The sequence below is a fragment of the Manihot esculenta genome, chromosome 13, assembly GCF_001659605.2.
Source record: "Manihot esculenta cultivar AM560-2 chromosome 13, M.esculenta_v8, whole genome shotgun sequence".
Lineage (NCBI taxonomy): Eukaryota > Viridiplantae > Streptophyta > Magnoliopsida > Malpighiales > Euphorbiaceae > Manihot > Manihot esculenta.
Genome location: NC_035173.2, coordinates 3489320 through 3502972, shown reverse-complemented (window position 1 = coordinate 3502972; position 13653 = coordinate 3489320). Strand labels below are relative to the sequence as shown.

Genomic DNA, 13653 nt, shown 5'->3' with positions numbered 1-13653 from the left:
ATTAAAAAATATAATTTATCAAAAAAGTTTGATGTAATTTATGATTTAAAAAAAAGGTTTAATATAATTTATTAACAATGGGAACAGTGTGCAATAGTGCAAGTGCATGTGCGAAATGCGGCTAGCAGAGCAAGTAGTGTGGGACAACATATGCACCACAATTTTCTCTGACAGCGGGTGTCATGAGTTTCGTATTAAAAACGAATTGTTTCATGCATTTCACGCGATGTATAAATCAAAGATCTAAACTGAATTTAACGCTTTCATGATTCTTTATAAGAAAAAAAAAATTATGATTTGGAGTGGGATGCACGGTATATGTGGCGCGTGTGTTACCGGATCATTTGTTGAATATAGTAATGATACTTGAAATGATGTATCAAATCCACAAGGATAATAATACGGTTGGGGTTTGGTGTTGGCTGGAGTGGGGAAGCTTCCAAAAGCCAACGCTGATCCAGCACACCATTCTTGGGAAGTAAAACCCACAAAGAATTCGAAATTTCCACCTTATAAATATGTTAATTATCAATAATTAGAGGCTAATAATTATTGGGTTTTATTATTTAATGGGTTAGGTTGCCCAAATTTAGTGGGTCCATGGAAGATTTTGCACAAAAGTTGTATAGGAAAGCGGCTAAAGCAAGGACACATGGAAAAAAACCCAGCCCAAATATTGGCTGTGTTGGCAATTGTATTGGCAAGAAAAGGAAATGAATGAACAGTAATGCTTTGAGCTTTCTTGATTGGTCTAGACTTTTGTGTGAGGTAAGACATGAGAAAATTGAGGGAGGCTATCCATTTTCAAAGTTTGAAATTGTAGCCAAAAGAGTCAAAAAACAAATTAGATTGTGAGAGAGAGAGAGGAAGAGGGAGAGGTGAGAGGAGCTTCATTTTCCTTCTTCTTTTAGGCTCTCTTTGTTCTCTCTTCCTGTGGCAGTGGTCTCTTCACAGACACACAGGTTTTCATTCTTTAGGACAAAGTTTAGACCTTTGCAAGAGGTGTTTCTTTTTAGGTGGTGGGTTTCTAGTTTTGAAGAGGGCTCTGTTTTGGGATTTGTTGTTTTTTATTGGTGATTTTGAGAAAAATGATAAGGTGGTGGATATCTGCTCTGCAATTAACAGAGCTATTTGTTAGTATTGTAGTGCATTTGCTATATGGCTTATACATATTCAGCTCGGGTGTGGCTGGTGATCTCTCGCAGACTTTGAACGAATGGTTTTGCAAACCTAATATGAATATTGTGGTGAAAGAGGAGGAGCGTAGAGAGGCATCACAAAATACCACCAATGGTGATGACCTGCCTCCTATTGTGTTGGTCCATGGAATCTTTGGATTTGGCAAAGGGGTGTGTGATATTTTCTCATTACAATCTCAAATGGGTTTTGAGTTTTTTCTTGTTTAATTAATTTTTCTTTCTGGAAATCATCAATCTCATTAAGTTCTCATGTGGGTTTTTGGTTTCAATTGGGTTCAGAGATTAGGAGGCTTATCCTATTTTGCTGGGGCTGAAAAGAAAGATGAGAAGGTTCTGGTGCCTGATTTGGGGTCCCTAACCAGCATATACGATAGGTTGGTGCCAAAAAGCTTGTAATTTTATGTTCGTCGTTGTCTTCCTTTTAGCTGTTGTTTGTTATTGTGCATGTTCAGTTTCTGAGAGTTACTGGGTTTCAGGGCTCGCGAGTTGTTCTATTATTTGAAAGGTGGGCAAGTTGATTATGGTGAAGAACACAGCAAGGCCTGCGGGCACTCTCAATTTGGACGGATTTATGAACAAGGTTTGAGCATCTCTACCTGTTCTTTTATGCTTTTTTTTCCCCTCTATTTTTGTCTGTTTTATATTTTGATGATTCCTTGCATTGGAGACTTGGTTCAAATATGAAGCTGCTTTTGTTTGTTGTGGATTGGGATGCAGGACACTATCCTGAATGGGATGAGGATCACCCAATTCATTTTGTTGGGCATTCTGCAGGAGCACAGGTTGTTCGAGTGCTGCAGCAAATGCTTGCTGATAAGGTTAGTCTAATTTGTCTAAACTTGTCAGCACTTGACCAAATAATCTATCTTCAAAGCTTTTTGTTCGATTGAATCTTCTTAATGTTTTCTAGGCTTTCAAGGGATATGAGAACACTTCTGAGAATTGGGTACTAAGCCTCACATCCTTATCTGGAGCCTTCAATGGGACCACAAGAACATACTTCGATGGGATGCAGTGAGTACCTTCTCTACATGACAAATGAGCATGATCAAAGGCTGCCTATTGATTTTCTTGTGCTGAGATTTGCCTAAATGATGCTATTTAATGCATGAAACCATAGCCATTATTCTATTTCATGATTTGTAGCTCAAACTGGCTGATCTTTGTGTCTAAATGTGCTTCAAATTCAGGCCAGAAGATGGAAGAACATTGAAACCAATATGTCTGCTTCAGCTCCTGCGCCTAGGAGTGATAATCTATGATTGGCTTGACATAGGCATGCTGAAGGATTATTATAATTTTGGATTTGATCACTTTAACATGTCATGGAGAAAAATGGGAATTTTGGGTCTTCTTGATTGCCTTTTAGGCAATAGTGGTCCATTTGCAACAGGAGATTGGATACTTCCTGATCTTACAATTCAAGGGTCTATGAAACTCAACTCTCATCTTCAAACCTTTCCAAATACTTTCTATTTCAGCTATGCTACCAAGTGTACTACAAAAATAATGGGTGTCACAGTTCCTTCAAGCCTCCTTGGAATCCATCCATTGTTTTTTATAAGAGTGTTGCAGATGAGCCAATGGCGTTTTCCTCCAGATGTCCCTCCCCCTTACAAAGGATACAGGTTTGATTTAGACTGCATTTGTTGTGATATTACTTACTGATTGAACTTGAAGAAGAACAATTGAATTGCATTGCAACTCATGTTTGTGTGTATTTATATGCAGGGACGAAGACTGGCAGGTAAATGATGGAGCTCTCAACACCATATCCACCACTCACCCTCGTATCCCAATCGAACATCCGAGTTGTAACGTTGCAAACGATTCTGAGTGTCTACCCTTGCAACCAGGAATCTGGTTAGTTATAAAACTTTCGCTTTGTAGGCACTCGCTTAAGATTACTTGTGCTAAATCCTACTTACTGCTACATGTCAAGAATAGCTATTTCATCACAACCACACAAATAGTTTTGAAAATTGCCATCCCAGTTCTCTTATGTAAGACATTTCATATCATGAGACATTCTAGCTTTGAATATACTTAGTTTTCAGAAAAAGTGAAAAAATGGAAACAAGAAAGCAGACATTGATTTAGGCTTCCTGATGTTCAAGAAGCTTGTGGAAAAGCATCTGAATCAAGTTGGAACATGGACATATCTGAATTCTGGAATTAGTAACAGATTGTAATTGCATATAGAAGACAATTCCCAATAAGGCAGTTCAAGAAAGTGATGTCAGGATATATCGAAATCTAGTATCTGTGTCTTGATCCCTCAACAAGCTGACATAGAGGTGGCCTCTGTTGTGATGCAGGTACTACAAGACTATGGAAGCAGATCATATTCTTTTCATTCTAAACAGGGAAAGAGCAGGAGCGCAGTTTGATCTTATATATGATAGCATCTTTGAACGTTGCAGAAAGCACGCATTTAGGAAGACTCGACAAACCCTACCGAACCAAGCGGGCCCCCACCAATAGTTTAGTGCAGTCACCAGACACAACTAGAAGATTCATAAAGAAAAAAGGGAAAAAAAGAAAAAAGAAAAGACTTGACATATAGTTTTGCTAGTCAATTCTTTAAATTTATAACAATTGCAGTAGTAGTATTGTTTCCATCTTTTCAATTTTCATTGTAAATGCAAATTTCATCAAGAAATTACTGTCCTGAGTAATTGTCAACCCAGGCCTTCTTGAAAATGCCCATTGGCTGTTCTTCTGTACTCTTGTTTTGCTATTTCTGCTCCTTCCCCCCACCCCAAAAGGTTTGCTAAAGATGGCAACCGTAGTTTCTATTTAGAACTCAGTGGACTAGCAGTGTTGCTGGGTTAGTTGCTTAGATGCTATCTTTTTCTTTTCTTTTTCAGTTATAATTAATTATTGTAATCTTGTGTTGAGAGATCACAACTTGGAAGATAGCTTAAGCTAATCAACATATCCTGCAAAGATTTATAGAATACATGTTGAAATCATGACCTAACCTCTAAGATAGCTCTTTCGAGGTATATATTTATTAGAATACATGTTGAAATCATGATCTAACCTCTTAGATAGTTGTTACAGTTACTGTAATATACCATGTCAAAATTTAGAGGACGCCGAATACAAAACGGCAGAATCCATTTCACATGAAAGAGAATAGCTTAAATATGAGGACATTCCATTAGATATTTGATACCTTCAACTACTAGATCAGTTATAAAAGGGCATATCACATGCTGGTTACTGAATTGGGTTAGCAACACTTCCCTACTGCTTTCATTTAACAGAAGATTCATACATTTAATGGAGTGAAAAAGAATAAGAAGTTTGCAATGGTTATTTCATATAGAGTAGAAAAATTTTCACTTGGAAATTAACTACCAAGTTTTTCATATAGAGAGGAGAATAGTGGAAAAAAAATATATGGACAAAAAAATAATAATAAAGGAAAGTCCTGTAAGTTATCATGTTTCCTTCTACTGGGTTTTTCCTTTTTCTTTTCTCGATTGAAGTTGGGCTTTCTTAAGGATAAAGTGCGAGCCAGGAAGATGATTAAATTCATACAGGTTAGCTCCAATGGTGTGTCCAAAGACTCGCAGATCGGAGCTGCAAAGATTCTAGGAGTTGCCAATTGTTATTGAAGGCTGCCAGCCTTTTGGGACTGCTGATTCGGAGAATTTCTTGGAGTTCGAGAATAAAAAAATTTATAAATTTAGTATTAATAAAAAAATATTTATAAATTTAGAATTTGATCACTTACATGCGCGCTGTGATCTGACATTTTTATAGAGTTTTTTTTTTTTTAAATATCGATTAGTTGTGATCTGGCACCACTCAAAGTGCTGTTTGGTTAAATTTTATTTTTTTATTTTTTAATTATTAATATATTATAATAATATATTTATATTATATTATATTATTTTAAAAGTTAATTTAAATTTTCTTTACATGTCCTTCCGTGTCATGATATTTTTACTTTTGTTTTATTAAATCTAACTTTTTCTTTTTTCTCATTTCATAAAAGATATCTCTGTTAATTGAGTATCGAAACAGCTCATCCGTCAAATATTAGAATAATAAAAAATAATGATCGTTCTGTATTAAAACTGTCGAAAATTTGATAATTCTCGGACAGTTAATGTATGAAGGATTTGGTTACTAGTTATAAGCTGAATATTTTATTTTTTACAGAAACAAAAACTTTTTATTCTCACATGAAATTTTTTCATAATTTTTTATATTTGATGTTTGCTTCTCAATCAATAGATAAGGATTGGGATGAAGTTTTCGTTAATGTGGAAAAGTTATGTATCTGTTTCTATGGTTGACTTTTTTTCAAATTTTATTAATTCGATTGTCTCGGAAGGTCATGTTTACTGGAGATTTACTGGTTATTATGAGTTTTCAGAATCGCAATGATGATGTCAGTCTTGGAATCTTATTTGAGTTTTATCTCGTAAAAACTCTCTTTTGTGACTTTATTCGGGAGATTTTAATGATTTATGTTGAAGAGATAAGAAAGAATGAGAAATATTTTTGTCAAATTATCTTGTGCAGAAATTTTATTTTGAAGGATTATAAATCTTTGTTAAACTCTAAAATTTATATTTCTATTAGATGGGTTCATCACAATACTACTCTAGCCGCTCATACTTTGATTAAAAAATTTATCAAGTATAATTGCCTCTTTGTTTAGGATGATATCCCTCTATATTTGATGAAATTTTATTAATACACGTAATTTTGCTTTTAAAAAAATATTATATTAATTTAATAATATTATTTATATTATATTTTTTTTATAATTTTTAATATATCAATATTCAATATATTGTATTATTAATATTTAAATAAAGAATTATTGGTAATAGATAATTTTAGTATCATTAAATTAATATTATATTATAATTAAATGTATAAAAATAATTTAGTGATATTATATATATTCGTTAAGTAATAAAATTTTTAATTATTTTTTATAATATATTTTATTATTTTTAAGATATTAATATAAATATAATAATACTGTAATTAAATTTTTAAGATCTTCTTCTTCGTTGACAAAAAGAAACGATAAGGACGTTTTAATAGATCTGAGAAAAGATAGGGACTATTTGGTTGACATAAAAAAACGATAAGGACGTTTTAATAGATATGAAAAAAGATAAAAATATTTTAATAGATTTTTGAAAATGTAAGGACTAACTTGTTAATAATTGTAATATATAAGGACTAAATAAATGGTTTTATTTAAGGGTAAAATTGGATTTTAAAAATTTTCTCTCTCCTCCTTTATCTAATTTTAACGGAAAATAGGACGGAAGGACTATTTCGTTGACGGAAATAAAACATAAGGACGTTTTAATAGGTTTCTAAAAATACAGGGACTGACTTATTAATAATGGTAATACCCAGGGACTAAATCATAAATTATCCTAAAAAATTCTTCTTCTTCTTCGTTGACAAAAATAAACGATAAGGACATTTTAATAGATATGAAAAAAGATAAAAATATTTTAATAGATTTTTGAAAATGTAAGGACTAACTTGTTAATAATTGTAATATACAAGGACTAAATAAATGGTTTTATTTGAGGGTAAAATTGGATTTTAAAAATTTTCTCTCTCCTCCTTTATCTAATTTTAACGGAAAATAGGACGGAAGGACTATTTCGTTGACGGAAATAAAACATAAGGACGTTTTAATAGGTTTCTAAAAATACAGGGACTGACTTGTTAATAATGGTAATACCCAGAGACTAAATCATAAATTACCCTAAAAAATAATACTATTAAAATAATATAATATTTTAATATATGATTTAAATTTAATTTTTTTAAAAAAATAAATATTTTAATCTATTAAAATTTATTTTTTATAATTTTAATTGTAAATTAATAATTAAGTAAAATAAATAACAAATTATTAATAATAAAAATAATATATAAAATTAAATTAAATAATGAGTAAATAATCTAAAAAAAAATTTAATGGAGATTTGAACTTGAAATTTAAAAAATGAGAAATAAATTTTTTAAATTGAAAAATAATAGAGAAGATGAGAGATTAAATAATAAAAATTTCTTTCACAAATGAATTAAAGGTTTTGATATTATAAAATATAAGGGCAATTTAATTAAATAATTTTAAAATACAAATGGATTGGTAAATTTTTTAAAGAGAGATCTAATGATAATTTTTCATATTTAGAAAAAATTATCTATATATTTTTAAAAAAATTTTAAAAGTTTAAGGAGGCCCATGGAGTCCTTTGCCCCACGGTTGAGTCCGTCCGTGAGCTCAGGACTATATACGTTTTCTACTCAAGTATTTTATCTTTCTCCTATTAGCCTTTGCATGGTTGAAGTGCAAGGAGGATGCAGACTGTGAAAGTCTTTTAAGAGCACATGAGATACTGACGAAAGGCAGACAGCGTTTTGGAGTTGGCCGAGCAGCCGAGAAGAAGATTTTAACCAATTGCTGGAGAGGTTATCAGGAATTGAAGCTGCAGAGCATGGATTCAGAGCCACCTAAATTTCCACTAGAGGTTATGCTCATGACATTTGCAGCTTTGAATTTTTGGTAAAAATGGCCTCATATGGATAAAAATGACCACAAATGATTTGATTAGGCCCCTCAAACATATTTTGGTAATACAAGTGCAATACAAACACTAGAACATAATCAAACACTTTGTTTAATTGCATACAGATCTCTTCACCTAGTATTCACCAAAAACTCACCAATGCTTAAAGACCCACCAAGCACAAGATGAATACATTTTCCTCTTCAGTGATTTTTTTCTTTTTCTTTTCCTTTTTATTTTCATTGCCTGATTTCAATCTGAAGTACTCTGATATCATTTAAACTTCAGATCAGAAATATGCTTTACCTTATAATTCTCTACACTCATCAATCTCCTGACAAGGTCTTCATGCACTTTGCGCAAATACAGACTTTCGAGTGTCTTAATGTTCTGTAAACCTTCAGGAAGAAACATCAAGTTGGGGCAATCGTTAAAACTGAGACACCTTAAACTTGGAAAAGCACCATTTGCAATCTCAGTCCACGCCACTAGATACTTAGCAGCAATGGTAAGAGATTGCAGCGCCGGGAACCCACCTGCATTGCAAAATTCTTTACAAATGAGTTTTTTCTGGTAGGCTTCCCATAGAGTTAGAATTTGTAGTTTTGGAAGAAACTGAAGGACTGAAGTTGGGTTCTCATAGAGACAAGAAGAGGATAAAAAAAGAGTGGTGAGGTTCTCCATGGAGGCAAGCCATTGGGGCATTTCGAATAAGCGACCATCTAAATGAAGTTCCTGAAGGAGAGGTGGAGGAGAAAATTGTTCCATATCAGGAAAAAAAGTACCCTCACAGGCCTCTGTGTCTGATCTTAATGACAGAGAGGTAAGATTTTTCATCTTCATTATGGCTGCAAATACTTCACTAGCATGATCTTCAGACACACACGTAACACCAAATTTTTGCAGCTGGGTTAAACTGCTGAATTCGTTGAAGATTCCACATCCAGCAAACACACCAGTGCAAGTGTGAAGATTCACCAGCTTTCCAATCCCATTTGGTATTGTTACTGCTCTGCTCAATAATTCGTTTTCCATTAAAAGGTGTCTCAGCTGCTGAAAATTCAGAATCTCCATAGGCAGTGCACTTAGATTACAGAATCTTATATCTAAAGTTTGTAGTTTTTGAAGATTTGCTAATGTTTTTGGAAGCTCTTGTAGTTTTGAGTTGGCCAATCCCAAATACCTGAGGTGAACCAAGTCTCCAACTTCATCAGGTAAATATTCTACTACGCCATCCAAATCCAACAATGATAGAGATTGCAAACCACAGAGTGTTTCTACATAAACCCGAGAAAGGCCTTGATTAACTAAACCTCGGCGTTGTGCAGTGATCACAAATAGTGATTGAATTTGAAGGCTCTTAAAGCTTGGAGGGATGTTCTTTCCATCATCTTCTATTATTGCATGCGCAGGTAAATTTGCAGCCTTGGCAACAAAATCTTGTTCATCAGCTTCAACAAGACAGAATTCTTGAGACGTGCTGGAAATTTGTTGCCCATTTCTGTCACTTGATTTTTGAAGCACTCCTAAGACAAGTAACTCATCAATAATGTTGTCTGCTCTATCCTCCATGATTTCTCCTGTTTTTTCTGGTATGAGACCTTCAGCCAGCAAAAGCCGAACTAATCTTCCCTTCTCAACAGAGTTTCTCCTGGAAACGATGCAGCAATACTCAAAGCAGGATTTCAGATGATCTGGGAACTTGTCACAGTTGAATTTGGAGGCAGAAAAATAAGCAATCTCACCTCTGCCGTTGGTGATTTTAGCAGTGGACAAGCTTTTGGCCACTCCATTTACACTTGGGATAATAGCAACTTCAGGAGACTTGCTGCTTGGACTCTTGGCAAAGAAGGACCAGATTCTGTTACCAGATTTATTTGTGAAGCAGAAGCAAGGCATAATTGGATAATGAACAGAGAAGAGTTCAAACAAGGTTGTGGGTCAAATTCTTGCAGTTCTCAGATATCAAAAGGTGTATCAAATTTTTTAAAGCATTTTCATGATGTTTCTATTGCTTCATACTTCATCATTTCTCATTGTTTTATTTTATTTCATAAAAAACAAAGAAATTGGATGGGTTTGATTTTGATAATGGTTTTGGTCTGGTGGTCTACGCATTATGCTATAGCCTTTTGTTGTTATGTGGTTGTCCATATATCATACGAGTATATAGACATATTTTATAGCATCTAAACTATGCGAATTTAATCCATCATTTTCATTCTGGCCTAACTTCGGAAATGAGACATAAAGGAATCCGGAACCCATTTCATGGTGGCAGCCTGGGCCCCAGCCGAGGAAACGAGTGCTGCAATGAGCTCTGCTGTCTCACTCGCTGCATATCAAAATGGAGCCCAATTCTTCCTTTTACCTTTGTTAATCCACCAAAGGTTTTTGTTTTTCCTAGTGCATGGATATCTATATATATATATATATAAGGTAAAGAAAGCAGCATATTCTGCTAAATCCTGAACAATAAAACATGAAAAACATTCATTATTAATCAAAATAACTGTGAAAGATCAGACGGAGTGGAAATTTCATCTCTGGGCATCAGTGAAAATTCCTTTAAAGAAAAATCTACCAATCAAACTCCTAGACCTCCAAATTACTAGTGAAATTATTTCAGAAATTTACCATTAGTCAGGCTAACGATTAACGTCTTACCATTTATCACTAGCATAAGTATTTCCTAATGTAGCAGCCTAGCCAGAGAGCTAATGTGTTGGAGTTGGAGGGCAAAAACAAAAAAGACAAAGCAATTAAGCAAACAACATGTTTTCAGTAAGAATGTAAAAACAGCAACTGAACTAACAAGATATTATTTCTTCCTTTTCATTTTCAACATGTAATTCTTACAACAAATTCTTTCCAACCCTCTTCTCTCACAGCAGCTCCCTTTCTATACGACTAATACAAGACAATACAAGCTTGAGAAATTTGCTGCTAAATACATGGAAAGCCACCTTAGCAACCAAAGTCATTAGACCAACATCGTATGCGATGGTTGCGAAAATCTTGGCTCTCCTACACACTGCTCCCTCACTCTACTGGATGCTCAAAGGAGCATTCTTCGTCGTAGACACACCTGAGATATATCTTATCATTAGCGTTTTCATTAACACACCTGAAAAACATTCTAGTTAGGAATAATCAAGCTTGTTTCAACACAGCATGTGGACTACCCACATAAGCAATCCAGGGAAACCGTTGGTAGTGAAAGGAAGCCTCGAGTTTTAAGATGTGATTGATCTTGTAATTCTCTACACTATTCAATCGCCTTGCAAGGTCTCCGTGCAAAGGAATCAAGGAGAGTTCTTCAAGTGTAGAGATGTTTTGCAAACCTTCAGGAAGAAACCTCAACATTGAACAATTAAAACTGAGACTCCTTAACCTTGGAAAAGCTCCATTTACTATCTCAGTCCAATCCACCAAAAAAGTAGAAGTAATATTAAGAGTTTGCAACTCTGGGAAACCACCTTCTTGGCAAAACTCCTTATCAATGCACCTTGCTCTATAGGCATCATGGAGACTAAGATGTCTTAATTTGGGAAGAAACTGAAGGACTGTAGACGGCGGCTCTGTCAGATTAGAAAAATATAATTCTAACCTGGTGAGGTTAGACATGGAGGCAAGCCAAACGGGCATTTCAACTAGGCCACCATCTAAACAAAGCTCTTGAACAAGTGGCGGAGGGGAAAATAATTCAAATTCAGGAAAAAGTGCTAGTCTTTCATCTTCATCAGTGTAGGCTGTCTCTGCTTCAAGTGACAAGGAGATGAGGTTTTTCATCTTCATTATGGCAGCGTATAGCTCACTGGCATGCTCTTCACTGACACGCTTAACACCAAGTTCTCTTAGTTGGGTTAAGGTGCCTAATTCACTAGCAATGCCATCTCCAGCATACACACCAGTGCAAGTGTAAAGATTGGCCAATGTTCCAATCCCCTTTGGGACTCTAATTTCACCATCATTGATGCATCTGGACATTAGAAGGTGCCTCAAATTTTGAATACTTAGAACTCCTATCGGTAGTCCATGCAGTTTTCCACACATTCTTATATCCAAAGTTTGCAGCTTTTGAAGATTACCTAAGGTCTGTGGAAGCTCATTGAGTTCTGAGTTAACCAAGCCTAAATATCTCAGATGAACCAAATCTCCTACTTCATTGGGTAAATACTCTACCTCACCATCCAAATCCAACACCAACAGAAATTGCAACCCACAAAATGTTTCCACAGAAGCTCGAGAAACGCCTCTCGTTCTCGTAGCTCCAAAGGATGATGAACAGCGTTCAGCAGTAATCACAAACAAAGATCGAATTATAAGGCTTTTGAAGTTAGAAGTGATGTCTTTACCATCATCATAGATCACCACACGCAAAGGTGAATTTGCAGCATTAGCTAAAAAATCTTGTTTCTCCGATTTAATAAGAGAAACCTGGCGATACATGCTAGGTACTTTTAGTTCAGTCCCATTTCTTTCTTGATGAAGCATTCCCAAGGCAATTAACTCTCTGATAATGTTTGCTGCTATATCCTCCATGATATCCCCTGGTTTTTCTTGTATTAGACCTTCAGCCAACAAAAGCCGAACTAGTTTTCCCTTCTCCATAAAGTATCTAATGGAGATACAGCAGTAATCAAAGCAGCGTTTGAGATGATCAGGAAGCTTTGCATAATTCGATGTGAGAGTTGCTAAACAAGAACTCTCACCTGTTTTATGATTGGTGCTAGACATGGACGAGCTGCTTCCAACTTCAACTGATGTTCTTGGAACACCGTCAACTTGAGATTTCCTTCTTTGCAGATCTGCGATGAAGGAGTCTCCATCATCCGTTTTGCAAGTGAATCTGAAGTAAGGCATTCCTAGGCCAATCAATTCCTTCTAGACCGTGAAGATAAAGCAAGAATTTTGCAATTTGATAAAAAAATTATCAAAGAACTCCAATATCCCTGTTAAGAAGGTTTTGAGATAATCAGGAAGCTTTCTATAATTTGATTAAAAAATTGCTGAAGAACTCTTACCTTCACAACTTTTACAATTGTTTATTGCTATTGTTCTTATCTATTGTTTGCAAAGAGGAGATTATTAGCGTAAAGCAAGGAGATCCTGGAATGAAGTCGTAATCATTTATGGCGATCACCCCGTCACCACAACTTGCTTGAAGTTTCCGAATGACTTTCAATCATTTTCCAGGAAGGTTGGGCAAGAAGCCAAGAACTGAAAAAAAAAAAAAAATAGAAGAATAAGGAAATCCCCCAATTTCAACCAACTAATCCTGAAGCTTTCGTAATTTCCTTTTGCTTTCTAGAAAGCTTTGTATTAAGGCTGGCTACAGACTACGACTACGAACAAGGTTTCTTGACGAACTCCATCCCTTCCCTTCCCTCCCTCTTTCAACGTCAGCGTGCAAGTACCTGTCGCGCGCTGGGTCTACTGAATTTAAAGTTCATAACTTTTATGTCATTTTACAATAATAACCCTAATTAGTTTGATATCGTCTCCGACGTCGGTGCTCGTCAGGTGCCACGTAAATGTTTTTGACCTGAGTCGGTCAAGCAGAAGCCACCCCTTCGCTAGCTGTGGACTGGACACCCCATGGCATCACTTGACTGCTGGTAAGCTACTCGATAATGGATTGGATAAAAATGTACATTAATTTATTTTATTTTTCAAATAAATAAAATTTCATCTTAATTTTTATATTAGTTTAACAAATAAAATTCAACTGGATTTTATTGATAATTAACTCATTTAGAATCTTAAAATAACATATTCAGTAAGTTAATAAACCACTTATAAAAAAAAACCATGCATTAGGGCTATTAACTAGTCAAATTGTTTAAAACTCGATTTGATACAAGTTAAACTAAACTCCA

At 34.8% G+C, this 13653-nt stretch overlaps 3 protein-coding genes across 5 annotated transcripts; 1 reads left to right on the top strand and 2 right to left on the bottom strand.

The window, feature by feature from the left end:
• Nucleotides 1–593: 593 nt before the first annotated feature.
• LOC110629132 (lipase) lies at nucleotides 594–4189 on the top strand. Of its 2 annotated transcripts, XR_006348184.1 has the most exons (9): nucleotides 595–1349; nucleotides 1479–1573; nucleotides 1676–1779; nucleotides 1917–2017; nucleotides 2110–2213; nucleotides 2390–2827; nucleotides 2931–3062; nucleotides 3518–3854; nucleotides 3985–4189. XR_006348184.1 is itself a non-coding variant. In XM_021776043.2 (8 exons), the coding sequence occupies exons 1-8, from the start codon at nucleotides 1089–1091 to the stop codon at nucleotides 3681–3683; spliced, it is 1401 nt and encodes a 466-aa protein (XP_021631735.1). In that variant the 5' UTR covers nucleotides 594–1088; the 3' UTR covers nucleotides 3684–4068. The 2 variants fall into 2 exon arrangements, 1 of the variants encoding a protein (XP_021631735.1); XM_021776043.2 differs by having other exon boundaries at nucleotides 594–1349; nucleotides 3518–4068.
• Nucleotides 4190–7786: 3597 nt separating this feature from the next.
• LOC110629706 (disease resistance protein RPM1) lies at nucleotides 7787–10145 on the bottom strand. The gene has a single exon (XM_021776795.2). The coding sequence runs from the start codon at nucleotides 9668–9670 to the stop codon at nucleotides 8045–8047; it is 1626 nt and encodes a 541-aa protein (XP_021632487.1). The 5' UTR covers nucleotides 9671–10145; the 3' UTR covers nucleotides 7787–8044.
• Nucleotides 10146–10564: 419 nt separating this feature from the next.
• Nucleotides 10565–13186, bottom strand: LOC110630186 (disease resistance protein RPM1). Of its 2 annotated transcripts, none has more exons than XM_021777542.2 (2): nucleotides 12799–13186; nucleotides 10565–12726 (listed from the first exon to the last, which is right to left on the bottom strand). In XM_021777542.2, the coding sequence occupies exon 2, from the start codon at nucleotides 12635–12637 to the stop codon at nucleotides 10925–10927; it is 1713 nt and encodes a 570-aa protein (XP_021633234.1). In that variant the 5' UTR covers nucleotides 12638–12726; nucleotides 12799–13186; the 3' UTR covers nucleotides 10565–10924. The 2 variants fall into 2 exon arrangements, with proteins under 2 accessions (XP_021633234.1, XP_021633235.1); XM_021777543.2 differs by lacking the exon at nucleotides 12799–13186 and having other exon boundaries at nucleotides 10565–12392; nucleotides 12487–12629.
• Nucleotides 13187–13653: the final 467 nt, after the last annotated feature.